Here is a 23,959-nt window from a genome sequence, read left to right as displayed (position 1 = left end):
ATCGGAAAAAAAAATCCCTTTTTGTTCTGTTTTTCTTTAAAATAAAATAAAAAAACACTATAACGCAGCACCGCTACTTCATATGTTTTCACAATCACTTTTACACGAGAATTATTAATTAAAGACTGCACACTTTGTAAAAAGGAAGAAGCACGACATCTCTCAGTTGGAAAATAGAGTTAAAAACAAAACAAAAAATTGTTTTTTTTCCTTCTTGTTGGAGAAAACTTGTCAAATTAAAACAACTACCAGGAAAAAACTATACCATGCAATTCAAGTTTTACAAAAGCAGTTTGGTGTTTTGGTATCTTGAGTGGAAAGGTTTGTTTTTTTTTTTTAAAAGAAAATAAAACTTCTGAAGTGCAAACGTCCAATATGAATTGGAGGAGGGGGAGAAAAATAAAGAAATATGGTGGATGGGGGGGTTTGTAGTGGTGGTGGTTGGTGCGTGGAAGGGTTCAGGTAGGTGGACTGAGACACTGTCAGTCACGTTTTCCCGGGTCATCTGGACTGACAGACCCTCACTGTGACAGCAGTGCCACCAGTCGGGTTTCTCTCACCCTCAGCTGCCGATCTCCGGAGATCTGAATGTGACATTGGCTTTTTTTACCCTCTCACTGTCTCTACACGGCATCCTTTATCCATGTCCTCCTTCACTCAGACTCTTATATAGCCTTTTCTTTTTTTTTAATCGTCCGAAGTGACATCAATTTCCTCTGGGCTCGACTGTTTGGTCGCCAGTCTCCACCGGTTTATGTGATGCGATCCCTTCTTCTTCTGATTGGACTCCGAGCCCTCCTCCTCCAACTTCTGTCGTTTGAACTTCGTCCTCCGGTTCTGAAACCACACTTTTACCTGAAGAGGAAATAGAGAGTGAAAGGAAGAAAAAAAAGAAAGAAAGAGAGAAAAAAAAAGAAAACAAAAGCCTGGATCAGTTATCACGAGATAAACCGCGATTGGTCAGTGCGTAAAACCACGCGTAAAAGGAACACATTGTTTGGATGGCAGGGCTAAATACAAGCAACAGCGGTGTAGTGGAAATTTTAAAAAAAAAAAGAAAAAAAAGAAAAGGTGATCATCAACAGCACAATAAACACTGCTTATTTATATTAACAGGACAGCATGAATCCACATTTAATTATCCATTTTATCCAATCACAATTGTTATTAATATATTATTTTACACACGCATACACACACACACACACACACACACACACACAGTCAGTAAAGGGTCAGACAGTGTCATAAAAATATAATGGTGCCACTTATCATCTACATTCCACATTAAGCCCTACAAATTAAAAAAAGGAAATAAAGTCAAAGCACCAGTTGAAATAAACTAAAATGTTTTTATGTTTGAAGTGTGGGGAAAAAAACTTTAGCTTCATCCAAAGTAGGTCAGAGCATTTTAACTATTTTTATCCCAGCCTTTTAAATGGAAACGAAATAAAGGAATGACACCCATCCAACACATATTTTAACTTAACACACTCCTCTAAATGGACTCCGCTTTGTTCATAAATGGCACCGTGGTGGTGGTGGGGGAATTAACGACATCTTAAATCGATAAATTGTCTCTCCCCCCTCCTCCTTTTTTTTGCTTTTTGTCACTGTGCAGCTCTTAAATGGCAACTGAGGTGCGTTTAATGCGCCTTCAGTGGGCTAATTGAAGTAGGTGATGGTTCATTTCTCCCTTCAGCTCCTCCAAAGGGCCCCGTCGTCCAAAAAAAAAGAGGAGACACAAGCGGACAAAAGACAAGCGGCTGATGGGCTCAAACACCATCTTAAATATGGCAGGGGGGAATTCACTGAACCCGCCTCGTTCTTTGTATCGCCCCATCCCATAAAATGGTTAACTGGTTAATTTGCCCTCCATTTTGAAAGGCAACATTCTCACCCCCCCTCTCCTCACCTCCAAAACAAAGTAATTCAACCCCTCCTAAAATGAGGTTAGGCCTATACAATGTCGGTGGATTTGATCCAACAGAAAAGCCTCTGTCTCCGACTGACAACATGCATTTATAGACTCTGGTGTATAGAAACAATTCACTTGCTGATTATTTCAAATGACTCTTTGGCTATATTTTTGCGTCATCATCCGGTCGTTTATGAACAGCGGCCTGCTTTCACAAAGCTCCACAGTGCCATGTTAAAGAGAAAAAATATCACACATAGCTGAAGTCATCTACATGAGCCGTAGTGTGAAGAAAAAGCCCCGTTTTTTAGAATAAGAGTAAAGCTGACAAGGCCAGAGCTGCACCAAGAAGCAGCATTCACATCCAAAACTACACCAAGCTGCGTCCAGGTGAAATAAAAATAAAATAAAATGACGTGCCAGTGAAATGTGGAGGTGGTGGGGAAAATAATAATGTATTGTTGTTCTTACCTGAGTTTCTGTGAGGCTAAGGCTGTGGGCGAGCTGCTTTCTTTCTGCTCCCACCACGTAATGGTTTTTCTCAAACGCGTGTTCGAGCCGCAGGAGTTGCGAGGGTGAAAAAGCTGTCCGGATTCTTTTGGGCTTTCTGGCCAGCGCGTTGTGCAAAAGGAAGCTCTCTGGACTCGTTTCATTACCTGGGAAAAACGAGCAGAAGACGAGGGATGTGTCATGATGTTTTGTTTTTGTTTTTTTGAATTTAAAATATTGGATTTAGTCATATTTAATAGGAACATTTGTAGAGTAAAACAGCAGGGCCTGCGCACACGTGAAACAGCAGTCCACTGAGGGCAGGGCTGAGATAAATATATATATATACATGGCTGGACACTGATCAATAAAAGAAGAGAATATGTAGTAAATGTGTATATTTCAAATTATTATACGGCCTTTCTTCATCTATCATTTGTCAGAGCAACCGCATGCAAAGCAGAGGAAGACAACACAAAGCACAGAGCTATAATCCTGGGCCTAATTTAATTATCTAAACAAACAGCTTTGGTAAACAAAATCTCAGGTAAAAATGGAAGCAGCGTGAAAATACTGAAATAAACATCAGCCAGGAACAACTTAAGGAATTATTTTTGGAATGCATTCCTTTAAATGTGTTCATTTGACTTTAATTTGTCAGTCAAATAGACAGAACCCAAAGCATAAATGCTATAAAAAGAGCAACCAGCAGCAAAAAATAATAAACAGTCCAAACAGGCTCACAGGCCGAGTTAATAAAAGTCAAATCACCCCAAATTTGATTCGTGTCAGCTTCAGAAAATTAGCAGTAGGCTCCTAAAATAAGCATCCATATAGTTTTATTTTTTCCTTTAAAAACAGCCGAGCAAAAATAGATTTAACTTGAGTTAGAATGTGAAATAATTCTCAGTTTAAAGCATCAAAGCATTGGTATATATTAATTTCGTTTTTACGCATGGATACAGAATTAAAGCTCTCCTGCAGACCAACTGTGGACAAACATGTCAAAAATGCTCTCCTCTTTTTCCCCCCGTCCTGGACAGACACTGAAGGCAGCAGACGGCCACAGAAGCCATGGCAACAATGATTCCTTTGCTCGACATTATTATTCTTTTATCTAAATAAAGAAATTCAAACATGCTCGTTATTTAAAAAGAAAGAATCATTTTTTAAATAAGCGTGTGTATGTTTTGACCTGACGACGGGACGTGATAGGCTTTAAAACCTGCTGTGCTGCAGCTGTACAGATATGTTATTCCATCTAGCTCTCTCTGCTGATGGAAAAGAGAACGAAACGAAAAAAAACAACACACACACACTCTCTCCAGCCGCTCGGCGCGTTTCGTGCGTAAAAGTGAACCAAACGAAGCACTTTGACAACTTACCTTGAAATCTGTGACCCAAGTACCTATATCTGTGTAATAACCAGGGGTAGAAAGTTGAGGGGTCCCTTTGCTGGCTGGCGAAAAGAGGGTGCGGACTGTGTGGGGATGAAAGCGGGTGAGCAGCCAGAGCGTGCGGCGGGGCCACCGAATGCACCGGGACGGAGTTAGGCTGATGAGACACCGCCTCGGCGAACACCAAGTCCGGGTTAGAGTAGACGCCCCTGCCGCCGGAGTGAAAGCCGTTCAGAAAGGGGTTCATCTGGCCGGAGTTTGCATAGCTGAGAGCCGCTGGCCTGATGGGCTCCTCGGTGCGGGACGAAGGTATAGGATTATCCTTCGCCACTAAAGACTCTATAGTAAAACACCTCTTGGGTGTAGGTTGAAACATTGTCTGATAGTCCAGATTCCCCAGTTTAAGGTGAAGTCGTCGTAGGCGCTCTCGCTTAAAAAATACTCCACACCCAAAGAAAGAGAGGGGAAAGTTTTGTGCGCAGTAAATAAGTTGAGAAAAAGGCGGCAGTGTCGAGAAAGCCCAAAATAAAAAGTGCTCAGCTACTCCCAGACTAATCCATGGATGTGATCGTTTTCCTCGCCGGCTTCGTGCAGGCAGATTTGTTAGTTCATGAGCCTAATTAGCGCTGCAGTCCCATAAACAGCTTCCTCTGAAGGCTGTAATGGCATGGTGATTGGTCGCTGCCTCTGCTGCTCGCCTTAAGGTGGAGAAGAGGGAAGACGCTTAAAAAGTGCGTCAACGGGGAGAAGCAGGGGCGCGGAGAGGCGGACTCGAACGCGCAACGGAACGGATTCGTCCAGAGAGAGGAGCCCCCCTTCTCACGCACGCGCGCGCACTCGCAGCCGCACGCACGCGCCCATATCTCCAGGACATTTAAACACACTCATCTGAACCAGTGGAAAAGCTCGAGGTAGCCTGCTTATTTGCATTTACGGCCTGTGACAGGTTCAAACTGATTTTTTTTTTCTTTTTTAGAGTAGGGGGGTTGAGGGGTGGGGGGGGTGTAGTGATTGTAGCAGCAAGTTATTATTTTAAATGCTCAACAATATTGCGCACACATAAAAATCAAGCTTTGCACAAGTCTATTTTCTAGGCGCAGATCATATTTAGCAGCATATTAACTGCATCAACCGGCCTTCATTTATTTCTCCATTTTTATTCCTGGTGATGCTTTTACTAACATTATTCTCCTTTTTTTTAGTTTCTGCTCAGATTCTATTAGTGCGCCTTTAAAAAAAAATTGAAGTCACTCTTCATATGTGCTGGATTGGGATGTCTGGCACACACAAACAAGCTTGAGGAAGATTTGAGAGCTGCTGTCAGCTGTGCAGGACGCGGCGTGAGGACTGACAGGGTGCTCACAGTTCACACAACAGCTTCCCCGCTGATCAGTCGCTGCGTGTCACAGCCATTCAAACCCAAAAAACGCACAGGTGTTTACTGGAGCAGCCTGCTGTACCTGTGTGACTGTGTGTGTGTGTGTGTGTGTGTGTGTGTGTGTGTGTGTGTGTGTGTGTGTGTGTGTGTGTGTGTGTGTGTGTGTGTGTGCGTGTGTGTGGATCCCAGGCTGCAGGAGCTGCAGCCGCGGCCGCACCGAGGGCCCTCCTCAATAAATAATACACACAGCAGTGCGCGCACTCCGTCTCATGATGATACTGAGGCTGCTTAGAAATGAACAGATGCACAACATTGTGTGTCTGCATGGGTAAATAATATATTTCATACATTTCTCTTTATTTATTTATTTTGCTTATTTGTTTTTAGACGTTTAATTTAATTATTATATTTCATTTGCCTTTTGAGGGAAAACTCATTTGTATTATTATAATTATAATTATTATAAATATTTATTTTAACGTGGGCAATGTTATTATTTATTATTATGAATCATACATATAATCAGTTTGACCGTTTCTATGCAGTTGCACATGCGAGGTTTATGGACAAGTTGAGGTTTTTTATTTGTGCAGGTAAGTCAAGTGTCTGTGTGGAAGAAAATACAAACTAGAGGAAAAAATCAACAGCTGTACAACACATCATAAACATGATTTAACGTATTTAAAATGTAGCCTGGATCCAGATTTTATTATTAAAACTGACAACAATGCAGAATGACTGGTTAGATATTTTAAAGCTTTTATTTGTGATGGCCTATCAGTTCATTTTATCAGATAAAGCCTTTTTGTTTTTTTTACTAATATATGTCAGACAAGATTATAATAATGAGGAACATTATTATTAATATTATTATTAGGATATTACTGTTGTTGTTATTATTAGTATTATTATTATTGTAGTTTCATCAAATAGATCGGGGCATGCGAATAAAAGACATTTACTCTTCGTGACAAGCATATTCTGTAAGGAAATGTTCTGCATGTTGGATAGCTTTATTTGGTTTTTGTTTAATTTTTCCTTCTTTTTTTTAAACTCATGTTATTGGTTTTGTTAATTGTCTGCAGACTCACAACTGGCTGCAATGTTTATATTTTTCCTGAGTTTCACACAGCACAGCTGAATGCTGATCAGACATGAAGCAACACACTGTGGCTGCTGTCAGTGTGTGCGGCGCGCTGCTCCTCTGCGCGGTGCTTTACCGACCTCTAGTGGTCACAAACAAGAGCGACAAAAATGATCAAGTATTGCCCCAAACTCAGGGGTCAGTGAGGATTTCTCTCTCGAGGTATCCAGTGAGTCCCCAACAGATGAAAAAATGTTCAGATTCACTCATAAGTAGAACTTATTGTTCAGTTTACACATGACACCAACAGTTTCTTTTTAAAGTTGTATTTGCACAATTCACAATGTATTTATAAGAAGAAAATATGCTATTCATGTCAAATTTGACCCTTTAATCAAAACGGATTACTTACAACTCCTTGACACAAGTTGCATATGTGGTTATGTTCAAACCAGTTAAATCAATTAATGTTTTTTTCCTCCATTTTTATGATTTACAGAAATTGATATAATAAATATTTTATTAAATCTTTGTGTCACTGGAATATGTATCAGCTTTTCCACAAAATACATGTTGACATGTGACAGTAGGAGCAGCACAGGTGTAAATAAGAAAATGAATGATGGATATAGTGATATAGTTCATGCTGTGAAAGTACTATTGGTAAATCTCAAACTATGCTTTGAAAAAGGCCTGTTGTGACTCCTCAAATTTATCCTGCAACCACTTAAAAGGGGAGGTCAACCATGGTCTCCCGTGACATTTTTTTCTCTTCAAATCTGATGATCCACTGATATTAAATACACACAACAGTAAGGTTACTACCAAAAAATATCTGATGTTTTTTGTGTTTTTGATGTATTGTTGCAGTCTTAAGCTATCAGCTCTACTCAGCTTTACTAGTTGGTTGTCAGGAAACCACAACAAAGCTTTGCATGTCTGTTGGTCATGCATCACTGAGCACTACATTAATAACACCTGTGCAATTTGAGGCAATGCAACAGCTTAGTTTATAAAGCTTATACATTTTCAGTTTTTGAGTCAGAAAGGTGATAATTCTACTTTTTGTTTAATATTGAGGTGATAGTGTACTGTATTGAAGAGCATTATTAATATTTTTCCCCCCTGGAGTGGACAAAATATTTGGACAACCACACTATAAACTTGTTGACATGTGCTACAACCTGTGCTGGTAATACAGACTGAGACAAAATGAACTGGTAAGCGTTGAGCAAACATCTTTATTAATTAAGGCTTTATCTGTACACATGCAACCTGGTTTGATACCATTGATTGCAGCAGAAGATAGAAGCACAGAGTTTTATTATCATCAGGAGACCAATTGAATATTCTAAGCATGCACATCAAAATGGAAATTCCACTCGTTGTTCAACAGGTTAAGAAGCATCTGAAAAATTACAGTAAGAGCAGAGATCACTGAAACAGATGACAGTTTTTGTCGTCATTGCCGTTACAAGAGTTGTGGATCTTTGCTGTTATGTAACATATATGAACATGTTAATGTTTAAAAGAGGCAGTTGGTGATAAACGGAGTTTGTATTGAAAGCTGCGGTTGGTACATTGGTTTTCAGTATTGTCAATATCACTTTATTAATTTGGGTAATAACACTCCTAACCATTGGTGGTGGGTCATTTCTGATGATGGGTTTTTTTGGATGGTTTGCATGAGGCCCAAGTGCACACAGTTTCATTGGTTGATGGTGTTTTGTGTCTGGTTCTGAATTGCTGGAAGTCAAAATAAAGATAAAAGGAAAATACTCCACTACTGTCTACAAATATTTCATTCATTCAATAGGAACAACGCACAGATGTATCAGAAGCTTGTAGTCATATTTTCAAAACCAATTTATCATTTAAATGAGCCAATTGGATGCAGACGTTTGGACTCAGCGGCGGACAGTAGTCCAGCCGTCATCATCTGTCTCGTTCTTAGTGCGACGGGGGTCTTTGTCACCGCGCCAGGACTTGTCCTCATCAAGGCCCTGTTCGCGCTCCCTCTCTCTGGGCTGGTCCCTGTCCTGATCCACCGGCTTTTCACCTCCACGACGCCAGGAGCTTCCTGAGGACACAAAGCAGCTCATTAGCAGATGTCCAAGTAGTGATGTGACGCACTGACTTTTACAAGAACATGAGTTCAAAAGTTTATTCATTTGTCTGACATGAGTATCTTGGCAGGAACACTAAAGCAGTAATTACACAAGTAAATAGTGACATCTGCTGGCTGAATACACCACTCCACTTAATATACCCAACTGGGGTGCTACAAGAGTGCTGAATAGAGTTCTGAAACACCTGTTTCACTATTTAGATCCTGTCAGTATCATTGTGATAAGATGACCACTATAGTGTATTGATCTTTATGTTCTGATTTACCCTCATCAGACTCTCTGGGTGGGACTCTCGGTTCATCATCACGACGCTCACGGCGGTCACCACGGCGATCTTCACGGTCACGGCGTTCATCTCTGTCACGACGATCATCATTGTCAGTGTCCTCTCGGCGAGAACTTCTCCAGTTGGATCCTTCGTCTGTGCCCGCCCTCCTCCAGGCATCCTCTCTGAATACATAGTTCCAACATTAACAACTGCCATAACTCACTCAACAGGTCACTGATATGTTTGCATTTATTAAAGTCACACCCACCTGGGTGGAGGACGGTCTCTGAAGCGGTCGCTGGATTTTCCCTCTTCTTCCTCTTCGTTATCATTGTCATCACGAGGTGGACCCCAGCTGTCCTCCCGGGCTTTTTCCCGCTCACGCCAACCACCTGCAATAGAAGCAAGGGCTCGTCATGCTGTTAAACACAAAGTTCCTACATCTAGACACTAAACTCCTGAGCAGCTGAAGTACTCAACAAACCTTTGGTGGGTTACATTTTCAGACATTTCTATCATTTATGAGGAGCTGAACGGCTGCTTGCTTACCAGTTTTGACGAGGGGCTTCCAGGCTTTGGGGTCTTCACCACCACGACGGGGCCCATCATCCATGCCTCTTCTTCCACCTCTGTCATCATCAGCCCCACGCCTGGGACCCCAGTCATCATCAGCCCCACGCCTGGGACCCCTGTCTTCCATGCCTCTACGTGAACCTCTGTCATCATCAAAGCCACGTCTAGGAGCGCGATCATCATCAAAGCCACGCCTTGGGCCACGGTCTTCATCAAAGCCTCTGCGTGGACCTCGGTCATCATCCATTCCTCTGCGTGGAGGACGGTCATCATCTGCACTGCGACGTGGACCTCGATCATCCTCAAAGCCCCTACGGGGTCCTCGGTCATCTCCACCCCTACGTGAGGGCTCTCCTCGCCTGAAGGGTGCCTCTTTCTCTTCCCCTTCTTCACGACCCTCTTGTCTCCACTCCCTAAAGAGAGAGCACAGGTACCATTAGAGCAGCCGCTCATAGTTTAATGAGGTTAACAATAAGCAGGTAGGATTACACACACCTGTCAGGCACAGGACGACGCCATTCTGAATCACCGCCTTCAGTGCGCTTCCTCCATCCTCCTCCTCCTCCCTCCTCCTTCTCACCCCCCCAGTCCTGTGTAAAGAAATAACACATGGTGCCATTAATTAGGATCAGTCAATGGTCTGTTTACCTTATCTGCTTCTTCACACATTCTCTTGTTATGTAACTGATAGGCACCATTATATCTCATTATCTCACAATGATTCTATAAAAGGTACATATACTCTAAACATTTAAACTCTGCGTTCAGGCATTCATAGAATGATCTGTATTCCAGACACTATAATGTGATTATCCTGAAAAACTGAATGATAAAATATTGTATGAATTACTTGTGATTCCCACGCTTCCTTCATACTTGTATAAAACATAGTCAATACGTGCACTCTCTGATCATAAACTTACAGCTTTGGCTTTTTCTTCTGGTGGGCCCTTTCTCTCCTCTTCACGGCGGCGTTCACGCTCCTCAATCTCCTGCTGACGAGCGCGTTGCTTCCTCTCCTGCTCCTCCAGCTTGCGCAGGCGCTCCTGGTACTCCCTCTCCTCCTCCTCTCGCTGCTCTTGTTCAATGCGCTCAGCATCCTCACGCTCTGTGACAAACCCAGGACAGTAAACTTGATGCATTCAAATAACACAAACTGAAAGAACTAAGGATTTACATTTAACATTTTTTTCTGCTGACCAAGTAAACGAGTTAAGTGATACTAATTACCTTTCTTGAGCTGCTCCTCATGGATACGTTGTGCATCCTCTTCTTTTTGGCGGTAGTAATTGTTACGCCTGTCCTCTTTGCGCTGCTTCTTTCTTTCTTCCATGCGCTTCTTCCTCTCCTCCACCAAGCGCTCCTCGAATGACTTCAGTTTTTCCTTTGAAAGAGAGCAAATTGTGTTTTGAAAACACTGCTGACTCCTAAGTGAAATTGCTGCAGGGACTGAACACGATCTCTTTTCTTATCTTACCTCATAGATGAAGCTACGGGCAGCAGTTATTTTAGACAAAAAGTTTTCTTTGTCTTCCATCATCCTGGACATGCGCTTCTTGTGCTCCAGAGCCTTCTCCCGTTCAACTTTCATGTTACTGATCTACAAAACAAACAAACTAATTCTTACATTCTGGATCCTTAATTTAACTTCCTTGACATACATATGTAGTTTAGATCATTTTTCAATCAGTACTGGGTTGTTGTTTTGTTTTTTTAAAACATACCCTCTCCTCCTCCTGGAGCTCCCACAGTTCCATGTCCTTGATGCGCTGCTCCTCATAGGCCTTTTTGATGAGAGGAATTTCTTCGAGTCGTTTTGCCCTCTCGAAGTAGTCAATCTGGAGAGAAAGAGAGAGATAATTAACATCCAGTTCACGTATAGGTGACAGATGCTTGCACCGATATATCACTCCCTCACCTTCTTCTCCTGGTTCTTCAGACGCTCCTGTAGTTCCTTCTTCTCTTTCTCGAGCTGCTCCACCTGCTTAGCCATGATGAAGTCGGGGTCCAGCTCCTCCAGGTCCTGTAGAGAACAGGCAAAGTTTCACCTTTAAGAACTTTATACTAATGTGACTTATTGCTGGAAAAATGAGTTAAACTTATGGATCCACTCAGCTATACTGGCTACACTTTACCTCAATATCAATATCCTTGAAGGCTTTGGCTCCGAGTTCAGTCTTCTTGATTTGTTCCAGCCGTTCTCGCACGGTCTTCTTCTTTATCTGCTCGTGCTCTTGCATGATGCGCTCCTTCTCCCTCTCTTTGGCCTCCTGGCGCAGACGCTCCTCCTCAGCCTTGCGGACCTTCTGCAGCTCAGCCTCCCGCTGCTCATGCTCCTCTTTCTCGCGCTGTATGTTGAGGCTTTCCAGGCGCTCCTTTCGCTCCTCGATGGTCTGTCTCCGAGCCAGGATGCGCTGGTGGTCCTTGCGGGCATTCTTAAGATAGGCAGCGATGGCCTGCTGGCTCTGCTCCTCACGCTCTTGCTGAAAAAGGGATGAATGGGGCCAAATTGCAATTAAGAGAGTTGAAGAATAAAGCATTAACTATTTTGCCAAAAGCAACTAATTATGAATGAAACTTTAGTAGTGCTTGAAGATTCAAGTATGTGTGAGTAAGACAATGTTGATTTTAGTCATAGATCAGATGTCTGCAGGTGGCTCTGGTCCATTATGAGGCTGAACTCACCAGCATGGAGGCGGGCTTGATGACCTGGATGGCCTTGGCCAAAGAGGCAGACATGGCAGTCAGCTGGTTCCTGATCTGCTCTGAGGGCATGTTCTGCAGGAAGGGACCAACTGGAGCATCCTCTTTGGTCGAGTAGTTCAGGTCAGATCCAAAGCTAAGAGTTCGAGAGGAGTGGTCTATTCGGACCTACAACACCAAAAGTAATGTGAGAAAAATAGTGGAACACATTATGAAAAAGACTAATACCTTTCAATGTATCCTCATGACTGTTAACACCACTTTTGTCAGAATAGTGCTAGTTTTTATGAATTCATAATGCATCACCCCCTGGATCATGACCTTACCTGTAGATCACAGTGCCTGGCAGCATCCACAATGGAACGCTCTAGCTGGAAGGCGTCCACAAACGGAACCAGGGAGGCCAGACGACTGAACTCGATGCTCTGGTAGATCTGTGCAACCTAATATAACAAACATAGAAAAAGATAAAATGACCATGATCACAGTGAAGATGTGATTTGAACTTAAAGCATTTGTAACGGAAGGAAAAAGGTTGAAGAAAATTACTTGTTGCAGGAGACGCAGGATGGTGTTACTCTGCAGGTGAGGAACATACTGCTGGAGGTCAGACTCCTTCTCGGCCTGGTCTCTCACCCAGTTCAGCACCTAGGAGAGTTAAGTTATGGTGAATTAATCTTACAAAAAAACAACACAAAAAACTGTACAGATGGTATAGTTTCCCTTTTCTCAAGTGTGTTGCTGCCACTTTGTTTACCTTGGTGACTCTTCCGCTGAGCTTAAGAGGATGGAAGTCTACCTCAAGCCAGTTGTAAAGTTCCTTAATGTCAGGTACGACATACTGCAGCAGGTTAAATCTCACCTGGAACACACACATTAAAGACAAACCTCTGTCATGACAAGTTTGACAACATCTTTATGAACAGATCATTTTACAATGTCAAGTGTAACTTCTGATTTTCCTTGATAGGAAATGAGTTCTTGAAACAAAAAGCAGAACCTGTGTATTAAATATAAAACATATTCAGGTACAATATAGAAACCTAAAACCCTTGAAGTTTATTTCTCATGCACATCATGTACCATGTCATTGATGAGACTCTGGCGGGTTGGTGGAGACTGCAGGCCAAGGAGGGTTGCCAGCCGGCGGTGTTTCTCCACAATGATTCCATCCATATCCAGCAGACGAGCGATATCAGTGCGCTCGGGAGTGATGGGAATGGACAGAGTGGCCAGGAGGACTCTGGTGGACATCCTAAAGATAGAAAGTGTGTTATTAACCATCCGTCCTCTGCCAGTGTAAATCATGTGCACATCTGTACAGGCAATGAATGAGTTACCTCTGCATCTCATCTTGGGTGAGATTCTTGCGCATCTCCCTGGAGAGGTGGTAGAGCCGATGGAGGGTGCAGGCGTGGAAAAGAGCATTTCCAGATTTCCAGAACACAGTGGACACCTTGTTGTAGTAGTTGGCCATCAGCTGGGGCTTGGGGGGCTTCTTGGAAAGAGCAAACAGGCCGTGGATGTCCTCAACAGCCTTGAATGCTTCCTGAAAGAGAAACAATACTTTTAACATTACATTCATCTGCATTTCAATTAATTCCAACACTGGAGGGCATTAGAAGAACAATACCACTGCACAGTCTTTATTCAAGTCTTACACTACTTATTTTACATTACTGCTACTTATATTCCAAAGCATTCCCTGACATTTTACACGTTAGTAGTAAAAAGGCTGAAAGATGCAAACAACAGACCTGCCAGAGCTCCATGCTTATGGCGCTGTCCAGCTGCACCAGACGTGTCTCCAGATGCATGGACTGGCTTTCGGGGTTGTTCAGGTTGATGGCGGTGCTCTGGTTGTGGTGTCGCTGGATCTGACCCAGATGCATACGCAGGTTGTCGCACAGCTTGCGAAACTCAGCTTTGCGAGTGTACTGGAGGCAGAACTTGAAAGCTGCAGAGAAGACGACCAGATGTTAATTACAGTGTTCAGTGTGTGACGTTCAACATGTAACTAACTGATTAACTTTTGTTTGAGTCAAAAGAATGGGAATAATTATGTAAATTATTTTGTTATTTACTGTATTATTTTAATAGCTCAATAACACAGTATCATATTTTGAAATTTAGATAAAGATACATTTATGATGAAATTTTAGCCAACTACATTAATGTGCACATATTCTAAGATTGATTGTGACATTAACACTAAGTAATCTAAAAATGCTGCCACTGCCATGCACAATATATGTGTTATTGGTCAAGTAACATGTTAAACTAAATCAGTTTCATTGTTGATAGATGGGTAAGTGTGCATCAATACCTTGCTGGGCGATATCATGGTACAGTCGCTCCACCTTGGAGTTGTTTCGCAGCAGGTCCAGGCACTGGCGGTAGGACTCCCACAGGAATTTCACCCATGGAGTGAGCAGCAGGCGATCAGTACGATCCTGAGTGTCCTCTCCACTCACAGCGCTCAGGAGCACACTGGAGTCACAACAGGATCAACATCAATATACACACACACAAACAACAAGCACATGCAGACCATCTTATATCAGCACTTGAAGAAAAAAAACATTTTTGTGTACACCTGTGCCCCTCACCTCTCTGGAGTCTGGATGTTGTCCAGATCCTCGATGTCCAGGACCATCTGCTGGGACTCTCCCTTGGCCGTCTCAGTCTTCTCCTCGGCTAGCTTCAGGTAAGCCCTCACCACATCCTCCAGAGATTTGATGTTCACCTAACAGCAAAGATAGAGATCACACTTTAACTCCCAAAAATCTCAGGGATAAACCACCACCTGATGTGGGAAAATACAACCACTGTCCTCACATACCTGCTGGCAGATGTTCTTGTACTGGTAGAGACCCTCTTTGGCCAGGTGGCTCTTGCGTAGATCCACGCAGAGCTCCAGGTACTTGAGCATGATGGGCTCGTGGATCTTCTGCCATGTTCGATGTTTCTTGCTCTTGATGACATCGTACAAGACATCCAAGGCTGGCTGCTTCTTGCCAACCTCCAGAAACTCTGCGTAAACACATGCGACATGTTAGCGGTTAATTATTCAAAAGGTCAGCATTAAGCCCTTTGAATAATCCTTGAGTGCCTCTTTGTGGACAAATAAAATGGCCTGTTTCAGTAAGTTCATTGCTGCACTCCCCCTGTTAAATTCAGGATCATGTAGCACCAATTAAGGTCTTGGAAGGACACTAATAACTGCTGTATCCAGTTTTTCAGCTTCATGATCTGAAGCAGTCAGTGTTACTGATAATTCACCACATCAAAGTGGGTTGCTTTATTGGCAGGATTGTTGTGGACTGAGAAATCCTGCATGCAAATAATTCTGACGAGAAATTTAGGAAATACTGTTGTTAATTTTGTTACATGTTAAAAATCAGTGACTTTGATTCAATTAAAGCCATATTCGCATTAATTTCATTTGCCATATGTTTGGATCAACTCGGCTAAAGGTAAGAGGCCTTAGGGCATTACCTTTGCTTTCATAATTGAGTACGCTCTGTTTGCTTTATATGCTGCAGCTGTCAATATTACGCATTAGTTCAATTGATATTCTGTTTAATGTAGTTGTATAGTAGCATCATGTCCGTGGAATAGTCGTGAATTGTTAAATTAATACACTAATTAATTAATTCATATTCTTTATTATGTTACAATAACCATGTCAGTTCATAGCTAGTGATCTTAACTCAGTCTATTACGGAGTGGCTTTCATCACATGTGTATGGTAGTGAATAAAGCACCGGTTGAGGGCATCCTCTCCATCTCTTACCGGGCTATCTGTGGTGATTACAATGCTAAATTAAGTAACTACACCTACGGATTCTTTATGAAACGGAGGTCTTTCGGCTTGGGCTCAAGCAACACCCTCTCTACCACAATAGCTATTTAACTACACAACAAAAACGCCAGAGTTGGCACTAAATCAGCCTGACGTAGCTGACATTAGGCCCATGTCGGTATTTAATGTTAGTGACATTAGCAGCACCGTTAACGTTGTACGAGACGACAGTATTCACTATATGACACTAGCAGGTTTTGTCAATCACGATGATTCGCGTATATCTGCCGTTTTAAAATGTTTCATCCGGTACAATACGGTCTACCGACACAGCTAGCTGTAACATAAGGGATAAGAAGCGACGTGTCTTCCCCGCCATTAGCAGCTAGCAGAGCCGCTGCTTCCCGGTGACGAAGCTAAAGTCCGCTAACGTTAGCACGGCGCTCTGACAAACGTCTCTACTCACCGTTTGCTCGTTTGAGAGCATTTTCTGGGCGCTGAAAATACGCCGGCATTTTGCTGGCTTTCTAGTGGAACTCAAAACTGCCTGACTTGAGTGAATTTTGATGAATTTTCACCAGTCCATCAACGCCACGCATTCATCCACTGCAAGAGTGCTGGCGGAGAAAGGAAGGACCTCGTGAGCGGCCGAGCTTAGGGCTGCCAGGTGCGTCAGGCGTCATCCTCCAATAACATCACAGTGGCAACCTGCACGCTCAGTCATAATAATGATGTAATGATGTAAAAGTGCTTCAGAAAAACAACAAATACAAAGATATTAACACAAAGGCATGAGACATACGTACATAGATGGGCACAAAAGCTCACTAATGCATGCTGGGGCTAGACTAAGTAGTGCTTTAAAAGAAATGGGTGAAAAACTGCAGAGAAATTTGGATCAATCTTAGCTATAAATACTATGTGATAATATAGGTTAATGTATAAATATTCAGGCTTTCAATGTACTTATTCTATATTAATGACAAATGTTTACTATGCACATTTGTTGTGAACTTGCTCAACACTCAATTTGTGGCTGATTCTGTAGTTTGTGAAACCACCATAACATTGAATCTCATATCATTCATACAACCCTAGTACTCTTACACATTGTTTACATACAGTGTGGTTACATCTGCACATGGTTGTACATTTTTGTACATTTTCACCCAACAACAGTCACTGGTGATTTTCTATATTGTATACATTAATATTGTGGGGAATCTTGCAGTTATAGGTTTTTTACAACTGCTACAAAAACTAATTTCAAAATGGATATAATGTTTTGAGTAATTTTAAAGAAAAATACATTAAAAATTCTGTGGCTCCAGCTTCCAACTCAATGCAATTTGTTTCTGGTTTCTTTATTCTTCCATGATATTAATCAACAACTAATCAATTAGTTGAGAAATAAGATTAGTCGATAATGTGAATAATTGTTAGTTGCAGTTTAGTCAATATAGGCCTATCAATATATGAATATATCACCGTTGAGAAGTGATCTGAATAGATTAACGCTGTCAGATTAAAACGGGGGTTTAAACAAACCTGGCACCTCTGGGTGTTGCTAAAGTTCCCGTATGTGCTCCCTCTGTGGTGCGTTCAGGTAACACTTGAAAACTATATTGTAACGACAACGGATGAATACACGTGTGGTCGTTACCTCACCTTGACAAAGCCCTACAACTCCTACAGCAATGTCTATTCAAAGAATCATTTGATTTCACTGATCTTGATATCAAAGTTAAACACATCATACCAGTCATTCATACAAAGATGTGCATTACAGTGATGAGGGCCGAAATAGTTTTATTTATGCAAGAGATGAACTGAGGTGTGTAAATAATGTCCCAATCTTTCTGCCACAGCAAATCCACAAAACACTACAAAATAATAGGCAACTATCAAGGGAAACGTAAACTGAGTACAGGTTCTGTTTTCCTAAACAAGGCTCAGGAAGGCTGTCAAACACATTTTAGTTAGCCTATTTAACTCATTTTTAAACATAGGCTTGTTGTTGCTTAAATGTGCACAGTGGAGCAGAATAACAGCACCAGAGGAGCACTATGCCATCCTACTATAAAGATGTTTAAAACGGAAGAAAATCTATGAGAAATGTAATGGTTGAAATGCAGAGCTGCTCTTTAGTTTGTCCATTTTTAATGTGATTTTTAATTTTTGTTGAAATAGGTTTATGTTTTTTTAGTATATCTGATTCCCTTTTTTATTTGTTATTATTATTATGCGTTTTTACTTTGGAAAAAATAGGTTTTTGAACTTTGAAACTGTAGTTAGTTAACTGATAGTAACAAACGAATGATTTCATCGCTGCACATACACCAGTTGTTTACATGGCATTTCACAATACAACAGATTCTGGGATTTCCGTAACCGTGAACGCACCATCAAACTGTGAAGTATCGCCACGCGTGATTGGTCGTGAGCCGCGTGTCTCCTCCTCCCGCACCCTCACGCACAGCCCTCCTGTCCCGGAACAAGGAAGAGAGCAAAGTGTGTTGACAGCAGAAATCACACCCTGTCCACTGACCACTTTAAACACATTTCCTGTCTTATTACATCTGCCCAGCATTGCTGTCGGGCGTCTGGACCTTGCAGGAGCTCTCAAGGTACTTCACAGTGTGATGTGTGTGCACAGAGAGACGCACAGTGGCTGTTTCTCTGCAGATAACTTGTACTCATTATTGAACTCTTTCAGGTATGGAATATGGCAGCAACTGACACACAGCTTATGTTAAGCGTCGGATTAATCGGTAAGTTTCAGTTCACGGGTCAGTTCTGGGCTCTTGGTTTGTTTTCAGACTCACTGTATTATGCAGGAGCATCACATGACTCCAGTGTGATCAAAAGTGTCCCTGTCTCTGACTGTGACACAGTTCATCACAGGAAGGGCTGATGTCTTTATATCAGTGTATTCAGATACTTTCAGGAAACTTCAGTAAAATGAGAAATACTCCATTACAAGTAAAAGTCCTGCATGAAAAATCCTACTTAAGTAAAAGTACACAAGTATTATGAGTTTGATGTAGTTAAAGTATAACAGTAAAAGTACATAAGTATTATAGGCTTGATGTAGTAAAGTATTACAGTAAAAGTACATGAGTATTAAGAGTTTGATGTAGTTAAAGTATTACAGTAAAAGTACATACGTATTATGAGTTTGATGTAGTTAAAGCATTACAGTAAAAGTACATACGTATTATGAGTGATGTAGTTAAAGTATTAGAGTAAAAGTACATGAGTATTATGAGCTTGATTAACTTAAAGTATTAGAGTAAAAGTACATGAGTATTATGAGCTTGATTAACTTAAAGTATTAGAGTAAAAGTACATAAGTATTATGAGCTTGATTAACTTAAAGTATTAGAGTAAAAGTACATGAGTATTATGAGCTTGATGTAGTTAAAGTATTACAGTAAAAGTACATATTTCCCTCTGAAATGTAGTGGAGTGAAATATAAAGTAGCATCAAATGGAAATACTTAAGTAGCTCAATATAAATGTATTTAGTTACTTTCTACCACTGCTGTCTGACTATCATTGCTTCCCAAATATAAAGATTAAAAATGACCTTTGTCTTTTTAATATATCCTCTGCTCAGAGAAAGATGTGAATGGAGACACTCTATGGGTGTGGTGTTATCCCTCCGTGGGCTCAGAAATGAGGAAAGTGCTGCTGAGCAAGTGCTGCCTGACCCAGGACAGCAGGGACTTCCATACCTTTGTGTTTGGTCAGTTCTGTCGTATGTGGTATTACATCAGCACAGTGGAGGTGCAGGAGCCTACAGCCCTGAACAAGGTATAGTCTCCATATCCACAGAGTCCTCGCGCAATAAGTACAACACTTACACAGTTGTGAATCAGCATTTTAATTGATTTTTCTCTCCATTTTTTCTCCTTTCAAGGTCACTCACTTCTCAATAGTTGTTACAGCAAAAGACTTCAACCCTGAGAAGTACGCTGCACTCAGTAGAATACTCTGCAGGTAGTGTGCACTTATGTTTTTTTTTTTTAATGTGGCTCCAGGCTATTTGAGAAGCAGCATTGTACTTTGAGGATAGCTCCTTCACTACAGTCGTTTGTTTTGATTTATTTTCCAGGATGTACATTAAACACGGCAGTCCGGTGAAAATGATGGAGGCTTACATCGCCGTCCTCACCAAAGGCATTTGCCAGAGCGACGAGAACGGCTCATTTCTAATTAAAGACTATGATGTTCGGAAGGCGTACCTGGCAGGATCAGTCAAAGGTGGGACTTTAATGATGTCGCTTTGATGCCTGTGCAGCACGTTCACTTACACAGCGTTGGGGAGACTTGCAAGAGACATTAAAAAAAAAAGAATGGTCCAAACTGATGCTGCAAAGGTTAAGATAGAAGTCCAACTGCAAAACAGCAGAATCCTACATTTCCCATAATCCAACCCAATAACAGAGCTCTTTGAATGTAAAATAGAAAAGACAAGATGTTGTCATAATTTTTGCATTATGTCCTATGTTGTTATTTAAAGTAGAGCTGCAACTAACAATTACTTTCAATATCAATTTATCATGCAATCATTTCCTAGATTAAGCAATCATTTGTTTTGTCTATTTTAGTTGTCCTGAGCTCAATGTGATGTCTTCAAATCTCGTGTTTTGTTTGATCAGTAATCCAAAACTCCAAAAAAAAGCAGCAAATCTGAGACATTTAAAGTCCTGGAAGCAACAAATTCTGCTTGAAAAATGATTTTTCACTTTAATAATTATCCAATTATCAAAATAGTTCAAATTAATCTAAAGTGGCAAGGATTACTTGATTAATTGATCAGCTGATCATCAGAAAATCAATCTATTTTTGACAATTATAGTCACTTTTTTAAGGAAACAAACAATGTTATGATTTGAAGTGTCAGGCACTAAAAGTAAAGTGAGTATGTGTTAAAAAAATATAATGCTGTAATGAGTTTTTATTCAACAGAAATCTAAATGAAATCAGTAGCTGGTGTTTTCGTGGAGAAGTTGCCACAGTTCTTCTGTGGATTTTGGCCTCTAAGCTGCTTCTGTCTCTTCTATAATCCCAGACTGACTCCATGATGTTGAGATCATGGCTCTGTGGCTCCTTGTTCTTGTTCTTTATGACTCTAGTTTTATGTTTGTGGTCGTTGTCATGCTGCAGAATAAATATGGGACCAATCAGATGCCTCCCTGATTGGGTTGCATTATGGATAAGAACCAAAACCCCTAAAACATTCGCACAGTAGTGTGTAAAATGACATGATGAGTTACGATTATGGATTTATATCAGTATTTTCACTATTTTCTGACATTTTATAGACAAATATTTACTTTTAATAATTGTTAGTTGCAGCCACAGACTAATCAACTAAATGCTTCAGCTCTTATTTCCAATGACAAAGCAACATTTTCCATGTATGAGTGCTTGCAAGCAGAAAAAAACACAACTGAAAGTGACTGACTTCTTGTTGATGTTTCAAAATGACCAATTCATTACTGCTCTGATGAAAAAAAACACACTTGCAAAACAACCCAGATTCCCTTAGAGCTGAAGTAGGTCATCCAGTTTACTTCCATCTTTCTGCTCTATTTTAGATGTGGTGTCTCAGTTTGGGATGGAGACTATCATCCTGTATACGGCTCTAATGCTGAAGAAGAGGATTATCGTCCATCATCCTCGCATTGAAGCACTGTTGGAGTTTACGAGGTGAATTTGAGACTAGAAAATCATAATCATCCTTTTAAAATCAGCTGAAAGTAACATCTTTATTCATTTCCATTCAGAGTTCTTCCGGCTCTGACGTGGCACAGGAAAGATTGGTCCATCCTTCACCCGTATGTGCACCTGACTGATACTGAAGTAGAGGATCTGAAGAGATGCCCTGGTGAGGATCCCCCCCTGGTTTTTAATGGCTCTAATTCACAGTAAACCTTTGTGTGGAGCCTCGTCCTCGTGGTTGGTGATTAGCCACCATCTGCTCTGTGATCACAGCGATCTCATGGTGGGACATATATTATTAATGCACCAATATGTTCGTCTTATCCGCAGGGTACATTGCAGGATTCGTAGATCCTGAAGTGAGCAACAGATCGGACTTGTTTGATGTGTACGTGAACCTCCCAGACAGTGTCATCACAGTATCCCAGAGTGCCAAAGGTACAGTATTTTCAAAGAGGAAACTGTTTGTTTCTACGTGCGCTTTATCAGCTTTTCCCTCAGTCTGATGTTCAGTATCCCACCACAGAGGCCTTGGCCATGGGGAAGTTACACAAGGACATCGGCCACCTCATCGTCCAGTCTGCAGAGGATGCCGAGAGGTCAGACAGTCAGGTCATCAAGGTGAGAAACATGTCTGTACTCCATCCACACTGTGAGAAATATTGTCTACAATCTAACTTGACGACCACATGTTTCATTCACAGGACATTTCTGTCAAGACAAAAGAGGTCCTCGCCAACTTGTTGTCGCTGGCTGATGAGTGTGAAAACTCTAAAATCACACTGGAAGGTTTAAAGCAGCATCATTTCCCCCCGGCGACGGAGAATTTCCTCTTTCATTTGGCAGCTGCTGAACAGCTCTTACGGATATGAGGCTGTTTTCAATAGCTGCGCTGCAGGACGACGCTATTCTCAGCAGCACGGACCCTGGCTGTGCGGCTGTATTTATATCGGGGCGGGCTGGGGGGTGGGGTAATTGCAGTTATCAGGGCATAGCGCACAGGATACTCTCACAGTAATCTTCAAGTGAGGAGGAAAAAGTGTCACTACCATCAAATCTTTAGCGTGCACCGCTGTGCTAACATGATGGTGACTCACATCTTGTACCAATCCCAGGATGGTTTTTTGAATCGAAATTGAATTCAAGAGTTTGGTGGTATTCTATTTTCTTCTATTTGTTAACAAATGTCATAAAAAACAACAACGACTTTATCTTTAAAAGTATAGCTGGGGTATCCAAACCTTATACCAAATCTTATACCTCTGCTTCATATACATTTATCTTTGTCTAAAATCTACTAAAACACATCAGTGAGCGACGTTGTTGCACTGGCTGAACTGTTCAATACCACACACACCATCCTGCTGCTTTAAGTACTCACTAGAGCACCAAATGTGTATTAATCCGCAGCTGAAAATAGTCCCGAGCAAATGTCGTACTTGCTTCTTTTTGACTAATGTTTACTAAAAACTACAGTGCCCAGCTGTTTGAGGAAATTACTCAGCAGTTTTTAAAAGTTGAAACTATATTTGTGACATGTCTTTAAACATTTTTTTTTTAAACGAGATTTACACCCTCAGCAGGAATGATTGGGCTTCTAGATGAGTATAATAGACAGAGAAGAGAGGTTATTAATGAAAGATAGAGTAACACGTTGTTTGTTTGGGTTTTTTATGGGATTTGTTAACATTAAGAAAAATACAACATCACAAGCCTTATCCTTGAAATTTAGTAGTTGTAATCAACAGGTGGTAATTTTGCAGCTGGCCCATTCCAGATGTGAATCTGAATCTGAAACATTGGGTGCACATGTCAATGTGAAGAGTCAGACTATTGTGCAGAACAGCAGCTGAAATGTTTAATATGTGATGAATACTTATATTATATACTATTAAATACTATTATTAATGAATTAGTGAAATAGAAACTACGTTGTATGTGGTCATCAGATCGCAGCTGCAATAGGCGTTGCACAACATGTGAGTCCATTTCATTTTTTTTTAAACAATGTCACTTTTTGTATTTTACTAATGACTGTCACGCCACTACCAGACTTTTATTACAAGCATACGGGGGAAAAAAGAGCTGATCCACATCAATCTACAACAGATCAAATAATGAGTGATGCTTTCACTTTGATTTATATTGCATTATGTGTGTCTTGCTGTTCAGGTTCTATTTCTTTTTTGTTTGTTTTATATTATTCATGTGATATTAGTGCTGTTGTTTTACTTTTGGATACATTTTCCAACATATTGCCAAAAGGATGGTTTTTGTGCCTCAGTATTTCAGATTGCAATACATACAAATGCTTGTGTAACTTTTGAGAATGAAATGTATTTTCATGAATTGATGTAATATTTCCTATCTGCAAATGCATCTAATATTCCAATTAAATACATTTACTATCAGAAGTCTTCATGCTTCTTGAACCAGATTTTAAAAAGCTGCATTTCATCTTTACATTTACATCGTACAGTTTGAT

The 23,959-nt window shown here is 41.0% G+C and overlaps 3 protein-coding genes across 3 annotated transcripts; 1 reads left to right on the top strand and 2 right to left on the bottom strand.

Moving 5' to 3' along the window:
• Positions 1 to 630: 630 nt before the first annotated feature.
• Positions 631 to 4,180, bottom strand: emx2 (empty spiracles homeobox 2). The gene is made up of 3 exons (XM_062430728.1): positions 3,793 to 4,180; positions 2,390 to 2,574; positions 631 to 855 (listed from the first exon to the last, which is right to left on the bottom strand). The coding sequence occupies exons 1-3, from the start codon at positions 4,178 to 4,180 to the stop codon at positions 688 to 690; spliced, it is 741 nt and encodes a 246-aa protein (XP_062286712.1). The 3' UTR covers positions 631 to 687.
• A 3,307-nt stretch (positions 4,181 to 7,487) lies between these two features.
• Positions 7,488 to 16,369, bottom strand: eif3s10 (eukaryotic translation initiation factor 3, subunit 10 (theta)). The gene is made up of 22 exons (XM_062430269.1): positions 16,211 to 16,369; positions 14,782 to 14,972; positions 14,549 to 14,685; positions 14,266 to 14,429; positions 13,697 to 13,896; positions 13,280 to 13,488; positions 13,023 to 13,194; positions 12,697 to 12,801; positions 12,489 to 12,587; positions 12,266 to 12,382; positions 11,922 to 12,107; positions 11,372 to 11,719; positions 11,155 to 11,259; positions 10,961 to 11,074; positions 10,714 to 10,836; positions 10,467 to 10,620; positions 10,160 to 10,344; positions 9,732 to 9,826; positions 9,213 to 9,649; positions 8,932 to 9,055; positions 8,661 to 8,845; positions 7,488 to 8,346 (listed from the first exon to the last, which is right to left on the bottom strand). The coding sequence occupies exons 1-22, from the start codon at positions 16,257 to 16,259 to the stop codon at positions 8,174 to 8,176; spliced, it is 3,672 nt and encodes a 1,223-aa protein (XP_062286253.1). The 5' UTR covers positions 16,260 to 16,369; the 3' UTR covers positions 7,488 to 8,173.
• Positions 16,370 to 18,239: 1,870 nt separating this feature from the next.
• On the top strand, positions 18,240 to 22,385 carry dennd10 (DENN domain containing 10). Its single transcript, XM_062430149.1, has 10 exons — positions 18,240 to 18,371; positions 18,461 to 18,515; positions 19,364 to 19,560; positions 19,667 to 19,746; positions 19,862 to 20,010; positions 21,351 to 21,462; positions 21,540 to 21,640; positions 21,805 to 21,912; positions 22,001 to 22,095; positions 22,179 to 22,385. The coding sequence occupies exons 2-10, from the start codon at positions 18,470 to 18,472 to the stop codon at positions 22,344 to 22,346; spliced, it is 1,056 nt and encodes a 351-aa protein (XP_062286133.1). The 5' UTR covers positions 18,240 to 18,371; positions 18,461 to 18,469; the 3' UTR covers positions 22,347 to 22,385.
• The last annotated feature ends 1,574 nt before the right edge of the window (positions 22,386 to 23,959 follow it).

The sequence above is a fragment of the Scomber scombrus genome, chromosome 12, assembly GCF_963691925.1.
Source record: "Scomber scombrus chromosome 12, fScoSco1.1, whole genome shotgun sequence".
Classification (NCBI taxonomy): Eukaryota; Metazoa; Chordata; class Actinopteri; order Scombriformes; family Scombridae; genus Scomber; species Scomber scombrus.
Note: the sequence above shows the minus strand (reverse complement) of the source record. Positions and strands in the feature narration are given on the sequence as shown.

Bases quoted from the DNA above. Each gene is read 5' to 3' on its own strand.
- emx2 (XM_062430728.1), bottom strand. From the start codon at position 4,180: ATGTTTCAACCTACACCCAAGAGGTGTTTTACTATAGAGTCTTTAGTG. The intron at 2,575-3,792 runs GTAAGTTGTCAA...CGTTTTTCCCAG, and splicing joins CTTGGGTCACAGATTTCAAG to GTAATGAAACGAGTCCAGAG. The intron at 856-2,389 runs GTAAGAACAACA...TTTCCTCTTCAG, and splicing joins TTAGCCTCACAGAAACTCAG to GTAAAAGTGTGGTTTCAGAA.
- eif3s10 (XM_062430269.1), bottom strand. From the start codon at position 16,259: ATGCCGGCGTATTTTCAGCGCCCAGAAAATGCTCTCAAACGAGCAAAC. The intron at 10,621-10,713 runs GTAAGATAAGAA...TCTCTTTCAAAG, and splicing joins CCCGTAGCTTCATCTATGAG to GAAAAACTGAAGTCATTCGA. The intron at 8,347-8,660 runs GTAAATCAGAAC...TTGTGTCCTCAG, and splicing joins ACCCAGAGAGTCTGATGAGG to GAAGCTCCTGGCGTCGTGGA.
- dennd10 (XM_062430149.1), top strand. From the start codon at position 18,470: ATGGCAGCAACTGACACACAGCTTATGTTAAGCGTCGGATTAATCG. The intron at 19,561-19,666 runs GTATAGTCTCCA...TCTCCTTTCAAG, and splicing joins AGCCTACAGCCCTGAACAAG to GTCACTCACTTCTCAATAGT. The intron at 19,747-19,861 runs GTAGTGTGCACT...TTTATTTTCCAG, and splicing joins CTCAGTAGAATACTCTGCAG to GATGTACATTAAACACGGCA.